The sequence below is a fragment of the Bemisia tabaci genome, chromosome 5, assembly GCF_918797505.1.
Source record: "Bemisia tabaci chromosome 5, PGI_BMITA_v3".
Taxonomy (NCBI): domain Eukaryota; kingdom Metazoa; phylum Arthropoda; class Insecta; order Hemiptera; family Aleyrodidae; genus Bemisia; species Bemisia tabaci.
This window is the reverse complement of record NC_092797.1, coordinates 20870070-20890749: the sequence shown is the minus strand read 5'-3', so window position 1 is coordinate 20890749 and position 20680 is coordinate 20870070. Positions and strand designations below refer to the sequence as shown.

The following is a 20680-nucleotide window of genomic DNA, read 5'->3' as shown; positions in this document are numbered from 1 at the left end:
TTTGTTTTTGTTAAGGGATTTTTTTTTTACTTTAGCGTAAGTTTTTGGAAATTTTAGGTAGAAGTCATAATGGACTCTGAGAACTCAACAGAGGGGTTTTGCCTATCTTTATTTTAGTTCTATCAACCTTCTTGGAGAAGTGACAAGGAATGTTTTTGGTTAAGATGTAACACCTCAATTTCCGCAACCAGATTTTTTACCCGAAAAATGGTTTTGAGGGTTTAATAAAATAATTCAAGCTTGATGTAATAGCTCATCTCTCGGTAGGATGCGGGGACCGAACGGTCTCAGAATGTTATTAAGAGCGCCAGAGGCGCCTTCATTTTTTTCGCGAGCAACATGGTCATCCTTAAAGCTAAAATAGTTGCATCCAAACGGTTTTGTCATTTTTAAGCCACTTTCCATCCATTTATCGACCGATACTCTAACTGAAGTCGCTTTTTGTAAATCCGTTTCCTTCTTTCTCTGCTAGTGCGAGCAATGACTCTTTAATTTTGACGTTAGCAGTTGTGTTACACTAATTTACAAATATAAATTATTCCTTGAAAACGCTTTTCCCCATATTCCTTCCTTCCTCCCTTTCTTTTATTTCATTACTTCCCTTACCTTTTTTGGCCTTTTTGTCAGCCCCCTGTGGTGTAGTGGTTGTTGCGCTGCCGGTGGCCCTATAACCAAGAGGTCCCGGGTTCGATTCCCGCGGGCTCCGGTAATGAACGATAACCTAGGGCTGGTAGTAAGCGTGGGATTAGCCAATAGGGGCTATTTGAAGCTTGTAAAAAGAACGAAAAAAGAACGACCTCGTGGGTGAATATCATCAATACTTATAGAATTTGAAAATTACTTCATGCAGTCTTGTGAGTTGGTGAGGTCCACCTCATCACGGATGTTCTATTTTTTATGTCCCAAGAGCGCTATTGAGGAAAAATATTGTCAGAGCTACATTGATGGGTTTGTCTGATGAATTTTTCCCCATCAATTATTATTTGTTTTCCAGGTTGTTTATTTTGTAAATAGTGGCTCCGAAGCAAATGATCTGGCAATGATGATGGCTCGGCTATACACGAAAAATTTTGATATAGTATCCTTCAGAAATGCGTATCATGGTATGAGCCCCTACATAATGGGCACAACCGCCATATCAACATGGAGGTATAACCTACCAATAGCTCAAGGGATTCACCACGTAAGTTTCATTTTTATAGATTGCTGCATGTTCTGATCAGTAAATTAGAAAAGATGTTCGGAAACGGACCAGCGGCCTCCCTAAATATACGTTTTCAAGATCTGCGATCACACAGATAACGTTCTGAAAGTGATTGAAAAGTCTGACTTGCGGCAAACGATCGAAATTCGCAAAGGATTTATTCGATAAAAATTTGCGAAACATGCTCAGCACTGAAAAAAAAATATTGCTGAAATTGCCGTGCACGCGGGTATTTCAACTGCATGGTGTGCTAAAAAACGAACGTGCAAACCATGGAGGTAAAATCGCTACACAAATTTCAGCTAACTTACACACACGCGTGTAGGTGATTTTGCTACACTGAAAAGCTACGTCTGATACCTTTTTAGTTATTCTTCCGTAAATTTCGCTATTTTTCCGAAAATTCCGCTATTTCAGCCTAACCTTTGAGCTATTTTACTGTTCGCAAAGTACCAATATCAAAAAATGCAGTTACACTTCCAAGCCACTCGATGCAAGATTAACTGCATGAAGGCGCGCAGATGTAGCAAATCGGTGTAGCAATTCGAGCTAGTCGTTCACTTGATTCAACATCGTGCCCGGACAAGAAAGCTTTACGAAGTGAAGCAAATTTTGCTCCACCCTAAATCGGTGAATTAGCAGTCCTTTTTTTTTTCAGGGAGATTAATCATTAAATTCGCAGAAATCCAGGATCAGGCTGCCCTTCTTTTCGTATTAGTGCCTCGGCATGAAATAGTGAAATGCGTATCTCTCATTGCGATATTGCAAATGCAGATTGCCTCTCCTGTTTTATTTTCATTTTATTTTTTAAAAGGAGAAAGAACCAGACGCAATTTTTTCCATTGATGTAGTCTACAAATTTTCTGCATTCAATTGAGGGTCTTAGAGGGCAATACGCATAAGGGCAGTTTTTGCTATTTCGAGAAATACGTGTTTGAAATTTCAAAATTACATGGAGCTTTATGCTGGAACGGAGGTGTATTCTCACTTTTTGATGCTTTAAAATTGGATTTTAATCGTGAATTTTTCACGGAATATACTTTCGAACTAGTTCTAGTTGAGTTCATGAATATCTCATTTTTTTTAAAAAAAAAAAAAAAAAAAAATTCACTTATGCGCCTTGTCCTCCAAAGCCCCCCCCCCCCCCCCCCCTCCCATTAGAGATCGTGAAACATCGCAATGAAGATACACTTTTTTAATCGATATATATTGATTTGAAATCGTGTTGAAACAATATGAACCGCAAATACAAATAAACATGCTGTAATTCATTAAAAAAGATCCACTTTCGGCTTTTTCAGCCGTCCGCGCTTTACCCATAAAAATTGAATTGTTTTGAATCTTGTGTGAACCATTTTGAAAAACCTGTCCAACAGTAAATTTTTAGTCTGTCAAATAGTCTTTAGAGTTTCAAAGCGGCAATCCTCTCCTCCGCATTAGCCCGGGGAACGGAATTCAGACTCAAAGAATTTCAACATCCGTGGGGGGGGGGGGGAGGGTCGTGCTTCCCCCTCCCCCCCCAGGTAAAAAGGAGGAATAAACAAGTAAGAAAGAGAGAAAGAAGGAACAGAGGAAAGAAGAATAAATAGGACGCTTATATTTGGTGACATATTAATGACAAAATTGAGTCAAACAGCATGTTATAGATGCTTTAAAATTTCAAAAGATTTTAATTCTCCTAAATGTCGCCTGTCTATGAATCTTGCAGGCTATGAATCCTGACGTATACAGAGGCCTGTGGGGTGGTCAACACTGTCGCGATTCGCCAATTCAGACTCAAAGGCACTGTAACTGTTCCGAATTTCGTTGTGAAGCGGCTCAAAAATACTACGAGCAGTTGGAGGAGGTGTTCAAGTATTCTCTACCAAGAGGCCAAGTTGCCGGACTTTTTGCTGAATCGATTCAGGTAAGCAAAGGAAGTTCCGACTCTTCGAAGGTAAACCTCAAAGGAGTTAAACCGCGACAAACTGACCCCTTGGTCAGATTTAAGTTTCGCGTTGTCCTACTTTTTAGTGTCGCGTTAAAGTCTCCACGAAAATGTAGTATTGGGAGCGTTCATAAACTACGTAACACGGGTTATGAGCCTACCTTACGTTGCATTACCAGGGGGAGGAGGGATCTGATTCTGTAGTTACAAGATCCTCTCTAATGGTAAAAAAAAACACACAAAATCCAAAATGCATCATCCTTATTTCTTGAACCTTATTTGTCACTTTACGATTGAAAATAATCCAAATTGTATACACCTACGTATTCAACAGTTTCCCACAATTTTTGGGATCTTGAGGGGGAGGGGGGTAGGGTGTGCCTTATTTTTGAGTTTTGCGAAAATCAAGTTGGTCAACCCCTAAAAAGTTTCTATGTAGTCTCTAAATGAACTCCCTAAAAGGAAAAAATTTTAAAAAAATTTTAACCCGTGCCTCAAAGGGCCTAAAGGGCCTAAACCCAAAATTCAAAAATTTTGGCAAGCGACACATCAATTCTGAAGGAAAATGGCAAGTTACGGCCCTTTTAGGGCAGAAATTTTGTCCGTTTTGCCGTATCTTGAAGCGTAAGGTCACAAACGGCCCAATGACGACGTGAGGCTATGGGCTGGCGGGGCGCGCCGCGGCCGGCCCGCCGCTGAGCGTGCGCGCGCGGCAGGGTTGCGCATCGCCGCTTTACACCGGCGTAGAGGAACGAACGGTGGGGTGGGAGGGGGATATCCGGTGGAAAAGCATCCACATTTTCTATCCATAATGAAAATGCATTATACTTTTTCAATATAGATGAGGAAATATGAGCCATACAAGGAAGTGATGAAAAGAGTGACAAATACATATATAGTTTGTACGGTTAGGGGTGTAAGTGGGGAAAATTTGCCGTAACTACAGAACAGCCCTGAAAATCTCCGGGAAATAAAAGCTGCTATTGATGAGAGGTTTGCATGAGAGGTTTAATTAAGGACTAATTAAAAAGATAGGTGCGATGTTGTCGAATCGTAAGCCCTTTACGCGATCAAAAGCGATTAGTGTAAATTTAATTGGAAAAGTTTAAGAAAAATTTGATGAAAGAAAATTGCCCCAAATTCGGGAAGTGCTTAAAGTGTTTTTCTATCATGTGAAGTTTTCGCACATTAATGTCAATGGCGGTGCGTCGAAAACCTCTGATCTTGTAATTCCAATATGGAATGAAAAATGTAGAATCCCTGTGATACATAGTGTCCATGTTTTTAAAAATGTTTGCATTTTTATGAGGAGTGGAGGCGCGTATCAAAAAATACTAGCCGTCGATTGCTGGTTCAAGAGAATTTGGAGACTGATTTTACGGCAAAAATCGACATGTTATTCGACATTGCTTTATGCAATACTCTTGGTATCATGGAAAATGAAGAGGATAAAGCATTTTTAATTCTTCAGCGAAAACCTGAATGAGAATGCATAATATCCACAGTGAAGGATACTATCCTTGCAGCAGAGGTGAGGAGAGCAGACAAGAAGAAACCTCGCGCCCAGGAGAGAGTTTCTCGACAGGAAAAATTCACGCTCGCTTATGAGTCCCGCCAAACGGAAGAAAATAAGTTTTTTCATTTCCTATGAAATCACTGAAGGTTTGATACATCAATAAGACTTTGTTTACCCTCCTTTTCATTGGTGTATTTGACGCGGCATCAATTAGAAAGTTTTATTCAATCGGTTCAATCTGGCTTCGCCAACTTACAGCTGATGTTGATTGCCTGGCCTCACCCAGGGGGCTAAATGACACATTAGCCTCATTTACTCAAATCTTCCCCAGTAGCCGAGTGGTCAAGGGCATTGCCCACGGTTATAAAGAGTGGGGTTCAAATCCTAAATTAAATCATATTTTTTCGAGAAACTAATATTACATTTTTGATTATAGCAAGTAACTGTGGCGGGGGGGGGGGGGGTGTTCAGTACCAGAAAATGTAAGTGGGTAAGCCATATTGAACCTCTCGTATAAAACCTTCTAATTGATGTCACGTTAAATGCGCTAATGAAAAGGAGGGTAAACATAGACACTATGTATCACAGGGATTCTACATTTTTCATTCCATATTGGAATTACTGTTACATTCATGTGCGAACACTTCACATGATAGAAAAACACTTTAAGCACTTCCCGAATTTGGGGCAATTTTCTTTCATCAAATTTTTCTTAAACTTTTCCAATTAAATTTACACTAATCGCTTTTGATCGCGTAAAGGGCTTACGATTCGACAACATCGCACCTATCTTTTTAATTAGTCCTTAATTAAACCTCTCATGCAAACCTCTCATCAATAGCAGCTTTTATTTCCCGGAGATTTTCAGGGCTGTTCTGTAGTTACGGCAAATTTTCCCCACTTACACCCCTAACCGTACAAACTATATATGTATTTGTCACTCTTTTCATCACTTCCTTGTATGGCTCATATTTCCTCATCTATATTGAAAAAGTATAATGCATTTTCATTATGGATAGAAAATGTGGATGCTTTTCCACCGGATATCCCCCTCCCACCCCACCGTTCGTTCCTCTACGCCGGTGTAAAGCGGCGATGCGCAACCCTGCCGCGCGCGCACGCTCAGCGGCGGGCCGGCCGCGGCGCGCCCCGCCAGCCCATAGCCTCACGTCGTCATTGGGCCGTTTGTGACCTTACGCTTCAAGATACGGCAAAACGGACAAAATTTCTGCCCTAAAAGGGCCGTAACTTGCCATTTTCCTTCAGAATTGATGTGTCGCTTGCCAAAATTTTTGAATTTTGGGTTTAGGCCCTTTAGGCCCTTTGAGGCACGGGTTAAAATTTTTTTAAAATTTTTTCCTTTTAGGGAGTTCATTTAGAGACTACATAGAAACTTTTTAGGGGTTGACCAACTTGATTTTCGCAAAACTCAAAAATAAGGCACACCCTAGAGGGGGGGTATTTCTTTGAGCGTTACACAATTATTAAATGGTTCGAGGTTTCGTGACGAATTTTTACGAGGGGGCTGGGGTGGGGGGGTCAAAAATGCCAAAAAGAAGCGATACGTAATTTGTGTCGTACATTGGTCCTACATGGTTTTTTTTACACAATAAGCAAATCGAGTTTCTAAGCTCTGATATAAGGTGCACATCAAATATAGACATAGATGGCTACCTATAGTGTTCGTATTTAATGAAATCGTAGAATATCAAAACATCTTAATAGTGATAGCTTACCAAAGTTCTGGAGAGAACTGAAGAAGTGTGGATTTCACCAGTTAGTACCTAAGAAAAATTAAGTAAGATATAATGTGTCTGATGCAATGGTGCTATATTGATGGTTTCAGGACATTCCGTCAATGATTTTTTGTCCGCGCACCTGTTTTGTCCAGTAGTTTACGTCCACGCGGAAAATAAGAGTTTTGTTGGAGGAAACTATGCAAAAATGAATAAAAATGGAAGAAAAACCAAGAAGCACGCAATCATTAGTTTTAACCCGTATAACTATGTACATCGATCTTTTAGAGTCAAATACGTTCAATTTCGACCGTTTGGTTGCGCGGACACCGCGCTGCAGCACAGTAAAAGCACAAAATATAAAAGAAAATATTAAAGTTTTGGGAATCATTAGATTTGACACGGAACCACCTTAATATTTACAAAAACACATTTTATATTTTACTTGAATACAATTTTTCCCCCGTCAATTTAAATAAGGAAAATCCATGTAGAGTGTGCATAAATTTCAAAATCATGAACTGAAAAACACCGACTCATTTTATGAGCCATGACACAGAGCGGAGCGGCGTGCTACCGGCGCGAAACGCGCACTAACGCCTACAAACCTAAGGGGATACTTTACGCATTGCGCAATGCTTGAAGTATCCCCTTAGGTTTGTAGGCGCCATTTCGCGTTAGGAAATGGCCAGCCGCCCGCCGCGCCGCAGCGTGCCACGGCGCTTCTAGCAACTATTTCACAACAGAAGTGTTGCACAGTATCAAACGAAATTGAAAGCGCTCCAACATTTTAAGAATGATAGGCATCCTTTAAGAGTATGGAGCTTTCCTCGAAAAATAAATTAAGGTAATTACGGCACGAAATCCCCCGCCGAAAAAACGCGTGGACATAAACTACTAGAAGAACCAGGTGTGCGGACAAAAATAATCGTTGTCGAAATGTCCCTCAACCATATTGATACAGGTAAAGTCCATTCTTTTTCCGTTTAGACCATTGAGGGTCTTCAAAATTGAGACTCTGAAAGCTAACTTATGCTTAATTTCAGCAAGGACGTGTGAAACAATTCTTTTACTAAAATTAAGTTTGGAACTTGGCATTTGTGAAAAAAGTTTGGAATTTTGGAAAAACACGTTTCACTAAACTTGACACATTATTTCTTTTTAACAGGGCGTTGGTGGAACCGTTCAGTTCCCAAAAGGGTTTTTAAAAAAAGCGTATGAACTTGTCAGAACAAATGGAGGAGTGTGCATCGCGGATGAGGTGAGTTTTGGTTCTTATCTCAGGAAAAACAGTGATCGTTAGCGAAGAATAAAAAAGAAAAATCATATTTTAGATTATTATTGGGCCTCCAAGTCTGTTTAAGACAACGTAAGTTTAGAAATTTGCCTCTTGACCAGACCCTTTATCCTCAGACATCTCAATTGAAGAATTCGATGACCTTTTTCCCCCATCCCATACACCTGTCGAAAAAATTGGCCGTGTAATTTGCTCCTGCCTAATTCTAAGTAAAATAAGGTATAATCCAAATAATTAATGTAACGCAATAACCTGATTTTCTAAAATCATTCCGGCTATCTGAGGTTGAGACGAAAGGTGATTTGGCAAAAGGTTATCTGAGTGACAGGCTACCGGTTATCGCTGTGCAATTTTTTCTTCCTTTCCCTTCCTCTTTTTTTTTTGAGTAAATCGATTTTACAAGTGGGTTAAATTATCGTTTCTTTCTTAGCAGTTTTCAATAAAACTTCAATTAAAATCACATTTGTTAGTACGCGATATCTGATCTCGAAACTATGCATGTACCTGTTTCTGTAGGTTCAAACTGGTTTTGGGCGAACCGGTGGTCATTTTTGGGGTTTCGAGATGCACAAAGTAGTTCCTGATATCGTCACCATGGCGAAGGGGATTGGAAATGGATTCCCACTTTCGGCGGTGGTCACCACTCCAAAGATAGCAGAGACCCTCAATTCTGCTCTTCACTTCAACACGTTCGGTGGAAATCCGTTGGCTTGTGCCATCGGCATGTCCGTTTTAGAGGTAAGTAAGCGCTAAATTCAGGACAAAACCAAGGATTTATGCAAAAATTTCACCGGAGTTTTGTTTTTGTTTTTTTCTTGTGTGTAGAAAATTTCTTGGATTGGCCGAGTTTGGCACAGATGAGTGACCTTTTTCGGCTCAAGTCAGTATACATATCTGCCATCGATTTCTCTTTATAAATAAGTGCTTTTCCACAGTGCTTATAACTTAGATACATTTTTTAAAGTTATTACATGAGTGCACATTGGAACCAAAAAAAATATAAAAAATGAAAAATTAAAGGTGCGTATCCAGCAACGAGGATGTGCGACAAAATCTACGATACCTCTCAAGTCCTGTCGTTACCTTCACAACAACGCAACGGTGTGGACCTTATTTCATGGGATGTAAAGCCAACAATAAATGGAATCATAAAAATTCGGCGACAATTATCATCGCATACTTTTTTTGACGTCGCAGGTGTTTTTTAGTCCCAGGATGTTGGGCATCATCAATTATCATCTTTATGCTGTCTGTTATGTGCCCACTTTTTACCGATTCTACGTGTCAATGTTCATGCCGAATCTATATCTAGATTTGAAGAACGACCCAAGTAGCATTTTTCAACGGGAAAATCGGGATATATCGCAATTTTATCGGCGATAAAATCGCTAGGATCATCAAAATCCGAGCGATTATCCTCGATTTTATCGCTCGGCAATTTATCGCGATATTTTCGAAATAAAAATCGCGATAAATGGCGCTTTAATCTCGATTTTATCGACGAAAATTGATCGCGATTTTATCGAACCAAAAATGGCGATGTGTAACGATATAATCGCCATACATCGCTGTTTTTAATGCGATAATATCTCGATATATTGCCACCGATATAATCGCGATAACTTACCAATCAAATCGCTATGAAACGCGATAACCAACCGATAAAATCGCCATTTATCGCGATCCACTGCTACTTGAAGACAGGGGCGTAGCTAGGAAATTTCTCTGGGGGGGGGGGGCATGGGACCACCTCTCGTGGTGAAGAGAGCGGGGGGTGGGGCAGGGATGGAGAATCCCGTTTTTTCTGGGGGGGGGGGGGGCACGAGATTTCTGGGGGGACCAGCCCCCCCCCCCCCAGGACCCCCCTAGCTACGCCCATGCTTGAAGACTGTCTCTATAAATCGAATTAAGTTCCTGTGTTCTCTTTTTAGGTAATCGAGGAAGAAGAGACTCAAGCAAACAGCGAGAAGGTCGGCACGCATTTTCTGTACGAATTAGCGAAACTACGAGACGAGTTCGAATGCGTGGGTGACGTTCGAGGCAAAGGGCTAATGATCGGCGTGGAGCTGGTCGAAGACAAGGAGAGTAAAATACCACTTGGAGCTAAGAATTTCGTAGAGATCTGGAACGACTGCAAAGAGATGGGAGTGCTCATCGGTAGAGGCGGCATGAATTCTAACGTAAGGAAATATGACCAATTTCTCCTGAATAGAATTACGAAATGAAATGAAAAACTTTGCGGTAAAGCCTCTCAGAGTATATATGAGTTCTCATACTTGAGAGAGGAATCCCTGCTTGCCAAATCCATTCTTCTTAAAACTGTAATAATGTGAGGAGACTATCCTCAATACACGCAGTGACCATTCCAGGAACCGGAAAGAGGCATTTGGTAATGAGGAGCAGTGACGTAGCTGGGAATTCTGTAAGGGGGGGGGGGGTGCATTCAAAAACTTGCCGGTAAAACATTACTTTGTTTACGTCTTTGATAATATACTATGTCTGCCTTCCAAAAGTAAAAAAAAGAGGTACAATTAACGAGGCTATGGGGGGGGGGGATCCAGACATCCTTGACTCCCCCCCCCCTCGTCTACGCCACTGATGAGGAGTGGGGTTGGGGGGGGAGCATTTCCTCGAGGAGTCGGGGACTGTCCGAAAGGCCTTCTCCGTAAAATTGTTCAAATTTTTGCAGGTTTAGCTTAAACATGGTGAAATTTCAGTGCTTAAAATTAACGGACTTTTTACTCTTTTACTGTGATTTTTCTTCGGTAACAACACTTTTTGCCTCTGAGGTGTTGGATAATAGGTAAAAATTGTAAACGACCAGGAGGCAGTGGCGTAGTTAAGTCCTCGAATGTGTGTAGAAAATTAGGTATGCTATACTTTTACTCCGTCCTTCTTATTTGTCCTTACTCCTGTTTCCTCGCACTCTCTTCTTTTTTCCTTTTCTTTTTAACCCCAAGGGAAGAGAAAATGACCCCATGCCTCTTTGTCATTATGCGCAATGTTGCCTCTTTCCTTTGCTTTGGTTTTTTATTCTTTTTAAATTTAGGTTACCAGACTTTAGAGTGAGTTGAAAAAAAATTGTCAACAATTAAAGAAAATCCGAAATTCGTGTGACTCCACTGGATTTAATGAGCAATGACGAGTGATGAGGCGAGTTTTCGAGTTACAAACAGGTCTTTTTACATTTGAAAGCTGAAAACGGAAGGGTAAGAGTATATAGCGATTTTATTTTGCAAGTGACGACGCGGCGCTCTAATATCACTGTTACGGAGGTGTATGAATTTATTACCTACCGTCGTCCTTATACCGCGATAAGGAGGAATTGCAGTGTAGAGTTGGAAAATATGCTGCCTTGCTAAGGAAATATGACTTATGAGCCTTCCAACGTTTCAAAATTTCCCTTGATATAGCCTAGATTACCTAGTAAAATGTTCAGGAACAATGCGGACGGTATGGGCCAGGAGACTTCAACGAAAGGATAGAAAAAACACCTAAAAATCGAAATAAATAAGCAAGATGTCAATACGGCATTATGTACTTGAAATTTGACATCACACCACTCGCCACGTGGCTTTTATTTTAATATTCAGTGAAGTTTGTTCGCAATTTGATCGCCATCAGCAGAAACTTTGATGAAAATATTCATAGCTTTTCTTACCAATGCATCCTTTTGTGAGAGATATTTTCCAACATTTGAATGTTCATACGGCGCTTTTCCTTAGCCGTGGCCGAGCGTGTCGGTCAATTCATAGATAATTTCTCGAACGAAACTAATAGATCTTCAGACTACGTACGTAAAAACGTTCAGAATACATGTCAATCGGTTACTGTAATGAACTCCGGTGTGGGGTCGGGTTGCGTCACTTGAGGACGAACTAGTAGCGATTTGGTTTTCAAGCAACTGATCACCGCGCGGCGCACATGTGGATTGAGTCAATAGGAGAGGTCGGACAAAATTTGGAAACTTTAAACGCTTGTAAACTCCGTTTACACAAAACTTAGAGGCTCTAAAAGTGGCTTTATTGGTTTCCTCGTGAAATTTCCTATTAGTACATTTAGCATCCTTGAAATTTAAAACGTGACGAAATAAACATCAAAATTTACAGTTTTAGTCAAACTTTTCATGTCCGACCTCTTTAATTGACCTGATCCACCGTGCGGCGCCGTTGAGGTATGAGTGTATAACCATCATCCTTATTCCGCGATGAGGAGGAATCGCAGTTTAGGGATGAAAACTATGTTGCCTTGCTGAAGAAAACCGCTGCATAAGCCTTCCGCTGTTGCAATACTTCCTTTGATAAAACACGGATTCCCTTGAAAAATGTCAAGGAACAGAACGGATGATATTATGGGCTAGGAGACTTAAACGAAAGGATAGAAAAAGCACGTTAAAAATGGAAATGAATAAACAAGGTGTCAATACAATATTTTATACCTGACTTATGTTATCAGACCTTTTGCCTCGTGGCTTTTCTTCTAATATTCAGTGCAGTTTGTTTGCAACTTTGTTCTCAGTCACCTGAAACTTTCAATGAAAACTATTCATGATTTTTCGTTGAAATACTTCCTTTTTCGAGAGACATTTTGCTACATTCAAATGTTCCGACGGCGTTTTTCTCTGAGCGTGGTCGAGTTCCAATCAATCGATGGTTCCTCAAATGTAAATTATAGGTCTTTATGCAACGTGGAAATATTCACAATACAGCCAACCTGTTGATGCAACTTAATTAACTCCGGTGTGGGGTTAGGTTGCATCACCTAAATTGAAGGCGAATTATGATGACACCGGGCCTCGATTTTTTCCGAAATTATTTATCCTCGGTTCGAATCCAAATGCCAACGCATCCTTTTCGAATGTACCGAACGGTGATGGTTTAATGATTTATTGTCTGCCTATTTATGCTTATATCTTGCCTCTATAAAAATTTTCAATTTTTTTAAATGGCTGGACTAATGCATTCTTTATTTTGTCCCTCCATTGAAAATAAGATATAGTCAGTTTCGACTCTAGTTTAGGGTGAAATTTGACTGTATTTCAATTTATTTGACTCTAAACGGCCCTGATGTGACCCTAAAATGTCTCTAGTTTGCTTCAAGTTACTTCATTTACCCCTAATTTAGATTCTCATTTGACTTATTAAGTGATCCCTACAAATGAAGTGACTCGACTTGTCATTGATAGATGGGAACAGATTATTTTTATGTTTTACTTGGAAAAACTATCATAAAAGATTGTACAAGACTGAAAATTTCTAGCCAGAATACTCATAAGTACAAATTATTACTTTTTAAAGACACCCCTCTTTATTTCTTGTTACAGATTTTAAGATTGAAGCCACCAATGTGCATCACCAAGGCAGATGCTGACTACACTGTGGATGTTCTACGATACGTTCTCACGAAACACGCCAAAAAAATACAAAAACACTAATAAATATGTTTGTTTTTGACGACATGATATTGATTAGTACCCAGTGGATATTCATATACATTTTTGCTTTCAGAAATAATACTGAGCATTACACACTACCTACTTACTTCCCAGTTCATCGGCCCGATTGAATGTAATCCCGTCGTCTTTGACCTTCAGCCATAAGTTGATTGAGATTGTGTCAGAGGTTCTAGTTTAATCTTGCTATCTATTAAATTATTAATTAACTTGTTCTCTTTTCATGTGATTAAACTCAGGCCTTCGTGGCTAGGAGAATGTCACACTCCTAGTACCAACTTGTAACATTATGCCAATAAACTCGGTAAAAAAAAACTTTATTCAACTATGCACATTTTGCAAATTATGTCAGAATGGATATGTTACCGTCTGCGGGAACATAGAGTTGTCATGCAAAATACCTACTCGGTTTAGAGGCTTTTGTCGAGTCGGGTCGAAAAATTGGATCCTAAGATTTCGACGGAAAAATCTCTTTAGGAGTTTGAAGAATAAGTCACGGATAAAAATTTGTGTGCTATACAGAGCGTTAAGCTGTACCTAATGTATTATATAATTCCGCCATTTTTCACTCTGGACATATCAGATTAGAATTAATTTAAGTAGCTCGTTCTTGATACTAAAATTTTTGGTCTACCAATTTCAAACGTTCATATTGCGGTTTGGTCTGATATTTTTCAGCATGTCCTTGTCCCATCATGTCTGTAGAACACTCTCCTGTACTCTGGTATCAACTGCTCGATTTTAAGTATTGGTAGATTATGATGCTCATCTTTTAAGAATGATTTTTATCTTTGAAAGATATGTTTCAAATGTATAACTTCTTGCAATGTAGGTATGCTGCTGTTTTTTTTTAAGTCTATCTTTTTTATCATTTACATTATAAAGGCCATCACAGATGGGTAAAGTGGTTATAGGACATTTCGACAACGATTTTTTGTCCACGCACCTGTTTTTCTAGCAGTTTACGTCCGGCAGTTACGTTTCGGCAGGGGAGTTTTGGTCCTCTTACCAATTGAGACCCAAAATTAATAAGTCCACATGTGAATCCATGTAAGTCCTAGTATCTGTATTCAAGAACGTTTAGCACGATTTTTGAACTTCATAAGAGGAAAAAGTGACTTGATTCAAGCAGATCTAAGCTCGAATTTACCGCCGAGAGAATTTCCTCATGAATCAATAAAGAAAGTAATGTTTGTTCAAGAAAGGATGCTTACATAAAAAGAAAAGTCCCTCACATCAAACAGAACCCCGCTTTTATTCAGCTACTTTGTCTTGATTTAAAATAAATTCTTCTTGACTGCATACTCAAGGATGTTTCTGCCTAAATCGAGTCCTTTTTTTCCTCTAATGACATTCAAAAATCATGCTAAACATCTTTAAATACGGATGCTATCACTTACTGAGTTTTTGGACTACAGCTATCTTTTTGTGGAAAGCTCCGTACTCTTAAAGGATGCCTGTCATCCTTAACATGCTGCAGCGCCTTCAATTTCGTATGATACTGTGCAACACCTCTGTTGTGAAGTTGCTTATGGCGCCGCGGCGAGAGGGCGGTCGACGCGCAACGCGCAACGTGCATTGGCGCCTACAAACCTAAGTGGATACTTCAAGCATTGCGCAATGCGTGAAGTATCCACTTAGGTTTGTAGGCCGCTTCGCTCTGTGTTCGGCTCTAATATTGGAACTCGCGAAGTCAGCAAATTCAACTCGTGATTTTGAAATTTTTGCTCACTCTGCGTGGATTATTCTCTTTTAATAGATGGAAAAAATATGTAAAGGAAAATATAATGTGTGTTTTGTAAATATTAAGTTGGTTCCGTGTGAAATTTAATGACTTCCAAAACACTTTAATTTTGTCTTTTATATTTTGTGCGTTTACTGCGCTGCAGCGTGGTGCACGTGCAACCAAACGCTCAAAATTGGACGCATTTGACTTCAAAAGGTCGATGTAAAAATACCAATGATTGCGTGCTTCTTGGTTTTTTCCCCTCTTTTATTAATTTTTGTACAGTTGCTTTCAACACCACTACGGCTGAATGATATTAATATCGATGCCACCTCTCAGAAAGAACTTGCCACGTTTTAAAAATTTACATGTTTTTAGAATGAAGTAATATTTTCATAAAAAAATAAAACAAAACAAAAAAAGTGTTATAAAGTTTACTTCATATCGAAAATTTTAAGGATGGGTAAAAAACCAAATATCACCGATGGCATAGTATACATGACAAGTATACATTGCAAAATAAATGAAGCCCTAAAGCTTATTTTCTTGCCTCAATATTCGAGTTTAAAGTCATACTAGGGGCTTATGGGGCTGCTTCGCAGCCCCTTATTTTTCCTGTTCACTTTTCACTTTCACATGTTTTTTTTTTTTTTTTTTGAATTTATTTTCAATTAATTTTCTGTTTTGTCTTTGAATCGGGTCTAATTATTTTTTTGAGAGAATAAATATAACAAAATGTTTTCAAAAATTTGTAATTTATTTAGTTAAACTTTAAACTACAACTTTTGTTTAAATCTTCATACAAAATTATTTTTTAGGATTTTACCATTTGTTTTCAAACTAATTTTAAAGAAGATCTTTTCTTATTTTTTAAATACTTACTTGCTTTTTTTCGAATAAATTTGATTTGATTCCTTCTTTTGCCATTTCTGTCCTGCTTTCTTCCTATATTCCTACAACTTTGCTCTTCTCTTTTCCTCCTTTTATCTTTTTCTTTTTTTGCTTCTACCATTTTTCTTCATCAGAAGCTGTTCCTTCTGGTTTCTTCTTCCTTTTTTCTGCTCCCTGTTTTAACTTCATCTAATTTTTTCCGCTTTGTCTTCTCGTTTTTCCTGTCAGTCTGCTTTCTGGTTCCGGTAATAAACTTACCTATATATGGATCCTTGAACTTTAAAGCAATAAGGTCCCATCACCCGAATATCAATTCGAATTTCAATAAAGAGGGGCAAAAGCAACAGCACTATTATAATTTCTGATATGCTTTTATGAAATTTGGAGAATTTAAAAATAATTGATTTCAAATCGTATTTGTCCCCGAATATCGGTAAAGAAATTAAGCCATTTGGCAGCAGTTTTAAAATGACCATTGGACATTCACCGGAAAATGGCGAGCAACACAAGGATGACAAATTATATCATTGAACCGACTGAAATGTTGTTAACAAAATTTTCATCAAGTTCTGATCTTCAATTTGAAACTTCCCGCAATGAAAAATGAAACTTTGATTTCAATACTAATAACAGAGTTAAAGTTCTTGCTCCTAAACGAACATGCAAAGAATTCTTGAAAACGCGACCACGTTTTGGAGGACGACCGCCTCGGTCATTGAAAATTTCCCTTCATAACAACTGTTTCAATTTAAAATTTAAAATTAGTAAAAATTAGTATTAATTTAAAAATCCTAACTGAAAAGTTCAATTTTTAATTAAAAAAAATAATCAGAAAAAAAGGATGACATGAAAAGGAAATTAATAATAAACATAATTATACACATTGAAAAAGACACAGCGTGAAAGAGAAAAAAACTTGGAGATTTATTGACTTAAAGAGGAAAAATTGGGCAATAGGAAAAATATGGAACCAATCATGAAAAACCGTAAAAAAAAAAAAAAAAAAAAAAAAAAAAAAAAAAAAAAAAAAAAACGCGGAAAAGAAAAATGTAAGTTGATGCAGTTGATTGTTGGAATAACATCACTTAATTATGATTGATGAATGAAAACGCTGATAAAAAGACAGCCAAACAGTAAAGTAAGATGCGAAGCAACAAAACTTTTTCCGAAAAACAAAAAATCAAAAAACACCACTTCCCCTCCATCCAATTTATGATTTTAAAGTTTAAAAATCGGGGACGAACCCCAGAAATTATTAAGTTTCCCGAAGCATTGAGAACACCACCTTTCAAATGAAACCAACTCCCCTCGCAATTATACCGTATGGTTGAATTCACAATTTCCTTCTATTTATCCAAATTAAGACTTAAGAATGTGTATACGCTTCAATGTAATTTTTCAACCATGAACGCACGTTTTCTTCGGATTTGCTAGAATATCACTTAACTTTTTCTTCCGCGATGCCCTTTCATTAAGTCTCAAAGTTCAAGTTTTTATATAAATAAACAATTCATTATTCATTATTTTCCAATAAAATTATGATGGTCTTTCACATTATACATATCCATGTGTAAAACCATCTACTTTATCCCTCGTTGAAAATCACTGTGTCAAAGTAGGTACGTCTTTGATATCAACTGCATGGACGGAATCGTCAAATGAATGAGTTATGAACTTCAATTTTATGAGTTCAAAAGGGGGTAGTCCATACTTACAAGTCGGCCTGTAGAAGAGAGGGGTAGAGACAATTAAAGCATCAACAAATTCTTCAGGTGGATTACATTTTGCAATAAGGAACCACTGTCTCTGTCTCTTCCATAAAAACACGTATCTTAATAGGGAAATCAAGGGCTCATATGTTGTTTCTAAAATGAACCAGTAATAGTGGTTCCTTATTCAAAATGTAATCCAGGTGCCAGTGTTGGGACTCTCAGTAGTGGCGGATCAAAGGTTTAAAGACAGAATAAACAATAAACCGCCTCTACAACCCCCCTTTGGCGCTCGGTCATCTCATCAGACTGATTGTGATTGGTGACAAGACCATATCACGGACATAAAATACCTATAGGCCAAAATCCACGATCAGCCTGAACTTCAGTCCAGGGCCGGATTTAGGGGGTGGCCAAATGGGCCGCGGCCCATGACGGCAAATAGGGGCGGCAAATGTTGCAATTTTTCAAATGTAGGTATCAAAAAAAAAAATCGGATTCAGAAAAAAAAATTAAAAACGAGAAAAGGCGACAAAATCTCTCATTTCCTGAGAGTTAAAATATATAGTAATTTTTAATTTGTTCGTCTTTCGGTAATACAAGAGACTGCGCCTTTCATTAGTCTAGTTGAGAGAGAAACCAAACACGCAATTTGGCCTGGAGCGGCGCAAAGAGCAATGATGACGAGGACTTGAGATGAAATGGAGAAGCCCTCGGCGCGCCGCGCCAGTCAGCATGACACAAATATTAGCGCCTACAAGACTCCACAAATACTTCACGCATTGCGGCAAACGTAGTGCGGTCAGCAGCGGTTGGCGTGAAACTCATAGTGCCTACAAGACTGCATGAATACTTCACGCATTGCGTCAAAAACAGTGCGGTCAGCGGTGGTCGGCGTGGAACGCGTAGCGCCTACAAGGCTGTGAGGATACTTCACGCATTGCGTCAAACACAGTGCGGTTAGCGCGGTGGCGGAAATTAAAATTATTAAACCACGTTTACGTTTATTCTTTCATAATTGTTTCGTTCATTTCTTATAAATGAAAGGCCTTGAACTCACAGAGGTAGGTTTACGGAACTTACCTTTCGCGCTAAGTTCCGTGAACTTTGGCTCGTTGACAGGGTTTTCACAAAAAATGTGCCCAACACGAGTAAACGCGTCTTATGCACCCCTCCTCCTCCGGCACGTTCTCTTGATGGTGTATCGATGTTTCAAAACGAATGAGAAGGGGGCGGCAAAATACAGGCGGCCCATGGGCGGCAAGTGGGTAAATCCGGCCCTGCTTCAGTCTGGCCGTCTGGCATCAGTTTGATGAGTCTGCTGCTCGGTGAACGTCAGAATTCAGCGGGCCGCCAAATCCTGACCATCAATGAACGTTCCGAATCAGATGAATTCCACCCGTCTTCTCACCCATCCATCTACTTAAATACAAAAGTTAGTTGAAAACGATCAAATTTAAGAAATTCGATCGTTGAGCAAATGCCACACTGACGCTAAATTTAAGCTCAGGCTGATCGTGGATTTCGGCCTTATAACAACCGCGCGTACCTGTACGGAGCATCAAGAGCATTTCAATGTCGCCATGGGCGTAGCTAGGGGGGTCCTGGGGGGGGGGGGGCTGGGCCCCCCAGAAATCTCGTGCCCCCCTTCATTCCTCACCCTCCCCCCGCTCTCTTCACCACGAGAGGTGGTCCCATGCCCCCCCCCCCCCCAGAGAAATTTCCTAGCTACGCCCCTGAATGTCGCTAACCTTGCAAACATAAACGATCATCTGAACTAGTTTCACCTCTACTCCCAATAAACTATGAATTCAAGACGAAAATTACCGTCGCAAAGTTTACTTTTTGCAAAGAATGTACCTAAGTTGCACAATCCCAGCAACATTGAAATGCTCTTAGTTCCTTTTTGCAAAATTCGATCCAATTGGTTGTTGCTGCAAAAAATAGTTTCCCACAACCTGCTATACAATGCTCTCGCCCTTTAGACCGATTCTGGGGGGTTAGGCTAGACTAGTCGATGAGTCAACTGTTGATCTAATTTCATTACGTGAACGTAGAAGAAAAACGGGGTAAAAAATCACTAATGTGTGATCAATTTTCAAGGACAATTCTGTAATTTCTTCTACGATTTTAAATAGATTAAAACGTGTAATATCCAAAATCTAAGCTCAGATTCGGATTCCTCGTGAAAAACTGATGCGATTTCATGCATCAAATTTTAGAATAGCGTGAAGGAAATAGGTTTAATGACGTAAAAAAACACTAATGTGTGATCAATTTTCAAGGACAATTCTGTAATTTCTTCCACAATTTTAAATAGATTAAAACGCGTAATATCGAAAATCTAAGCTCAGATTCGGATTCCTCGTGAAAAATTGATGAGATTTTATGCATCATATGTTAGAATAGCGTGAAGGAAATAGGTTTAATGACGTAAAAAAACACTTATGTGTGATCAATTTTCAAGGACAATTCTGTAAAGTCTCTTACGATTTTAAATAGATTAAAACGCGTGATATCCAAAATCTAAACTCAGATTCGGATTCCTCGTGAAAAATTGATGAGATTTCATGTATCATATGTTAAAATAGCGTGAAGGAAAAAGGTTTAACGACGCGTATAGACTCTGTCGTACTTCCCTTTTGAACTACGCCGCCGCCTGTCGCCCGAGTGAAACCGAACGGGGAGGCGCCGCTAAGCGCCGGCTAAGCGTTCGGTTTCGTCGCGAGGAATTTCTCACGATAAATTCTTATTCTTCCTCCTCCGCTGACCCACTGAGCACTACCCATGTTGCCACGTTGGATTCATATGCTCGAATCAGTATGTCCACGTTACGTATCTTTCCTTCACGCTATGCTCGGGCATGATACATGAAATTGTATCAATTTTTAACGAGGAATCCGAATCTGAACTTCGATTTTGGGTATCACGCGTTTTAAGTAAAATTTTTCAACTTCAAAAATCCGAAATGACTGAAGTTGGCTTAAAATGCCATCTCGGCTCCTGTTCGATAGATTTTCTTGAAATTCGGTGTCAGGGTATGATACATGAAATCGCATCGATTTTTTACGAGGAATCCGAATCTGAGCTTCGATTTTGGGGTTCACGCGTTTTAAATCAAAATCTGGCAAAATTCAAAATTCGAAAATCCGAAATGGCTTAAAATGCTATCTCGGCCCCTGTTCGATGGATTTTTCTGAAATTCGGTGTCAGTAGGTATTT

The 20680-nt window shown here is 39.2% G+C and overlaps 1 protein-coding gene across 1 annotated transcript in view; it reads left to right on the top strand.

Annotated features, from left to right (window-relative positions):
- The window catches only part of LOC109036563 (alanine--glyoxylate aminotransferase 2, mitochondrial), a 29882-nt gene extending 15919 nt beyond the window's left edge, over positions 1 to 13963 (top strand). Inside the window, exons 5-10 of the mRNA XM_019050855.2 lie at positions 995 to 1183; positions 2913 to 3110; positions 7552 to 7644; positions 8197 to 8418; positions 9612 to 9860; positions 13004 to 13963. Coding sequence (XP_018906400.2) covers positions 995 to 1183; positions 2913 to 3110; positions 7552 to 7644; positions 8197 to 8418; positions 9612 to 9860; positions 13004 to 13114 — 1062 coding nt within the window. The 3' untranslated portion in view covers positions 13115 to 13963. The remainder of the gene's footprint in view (positions 1 to 994; positions 1184 to 2912; positions 3111 to 7551; positions 7645 to 8196; positions 8419 to 9611; positions 9861 to 13003) is intronic.
- Positions 13964 to 20680: the final 6717 nt, after the last annotated feature.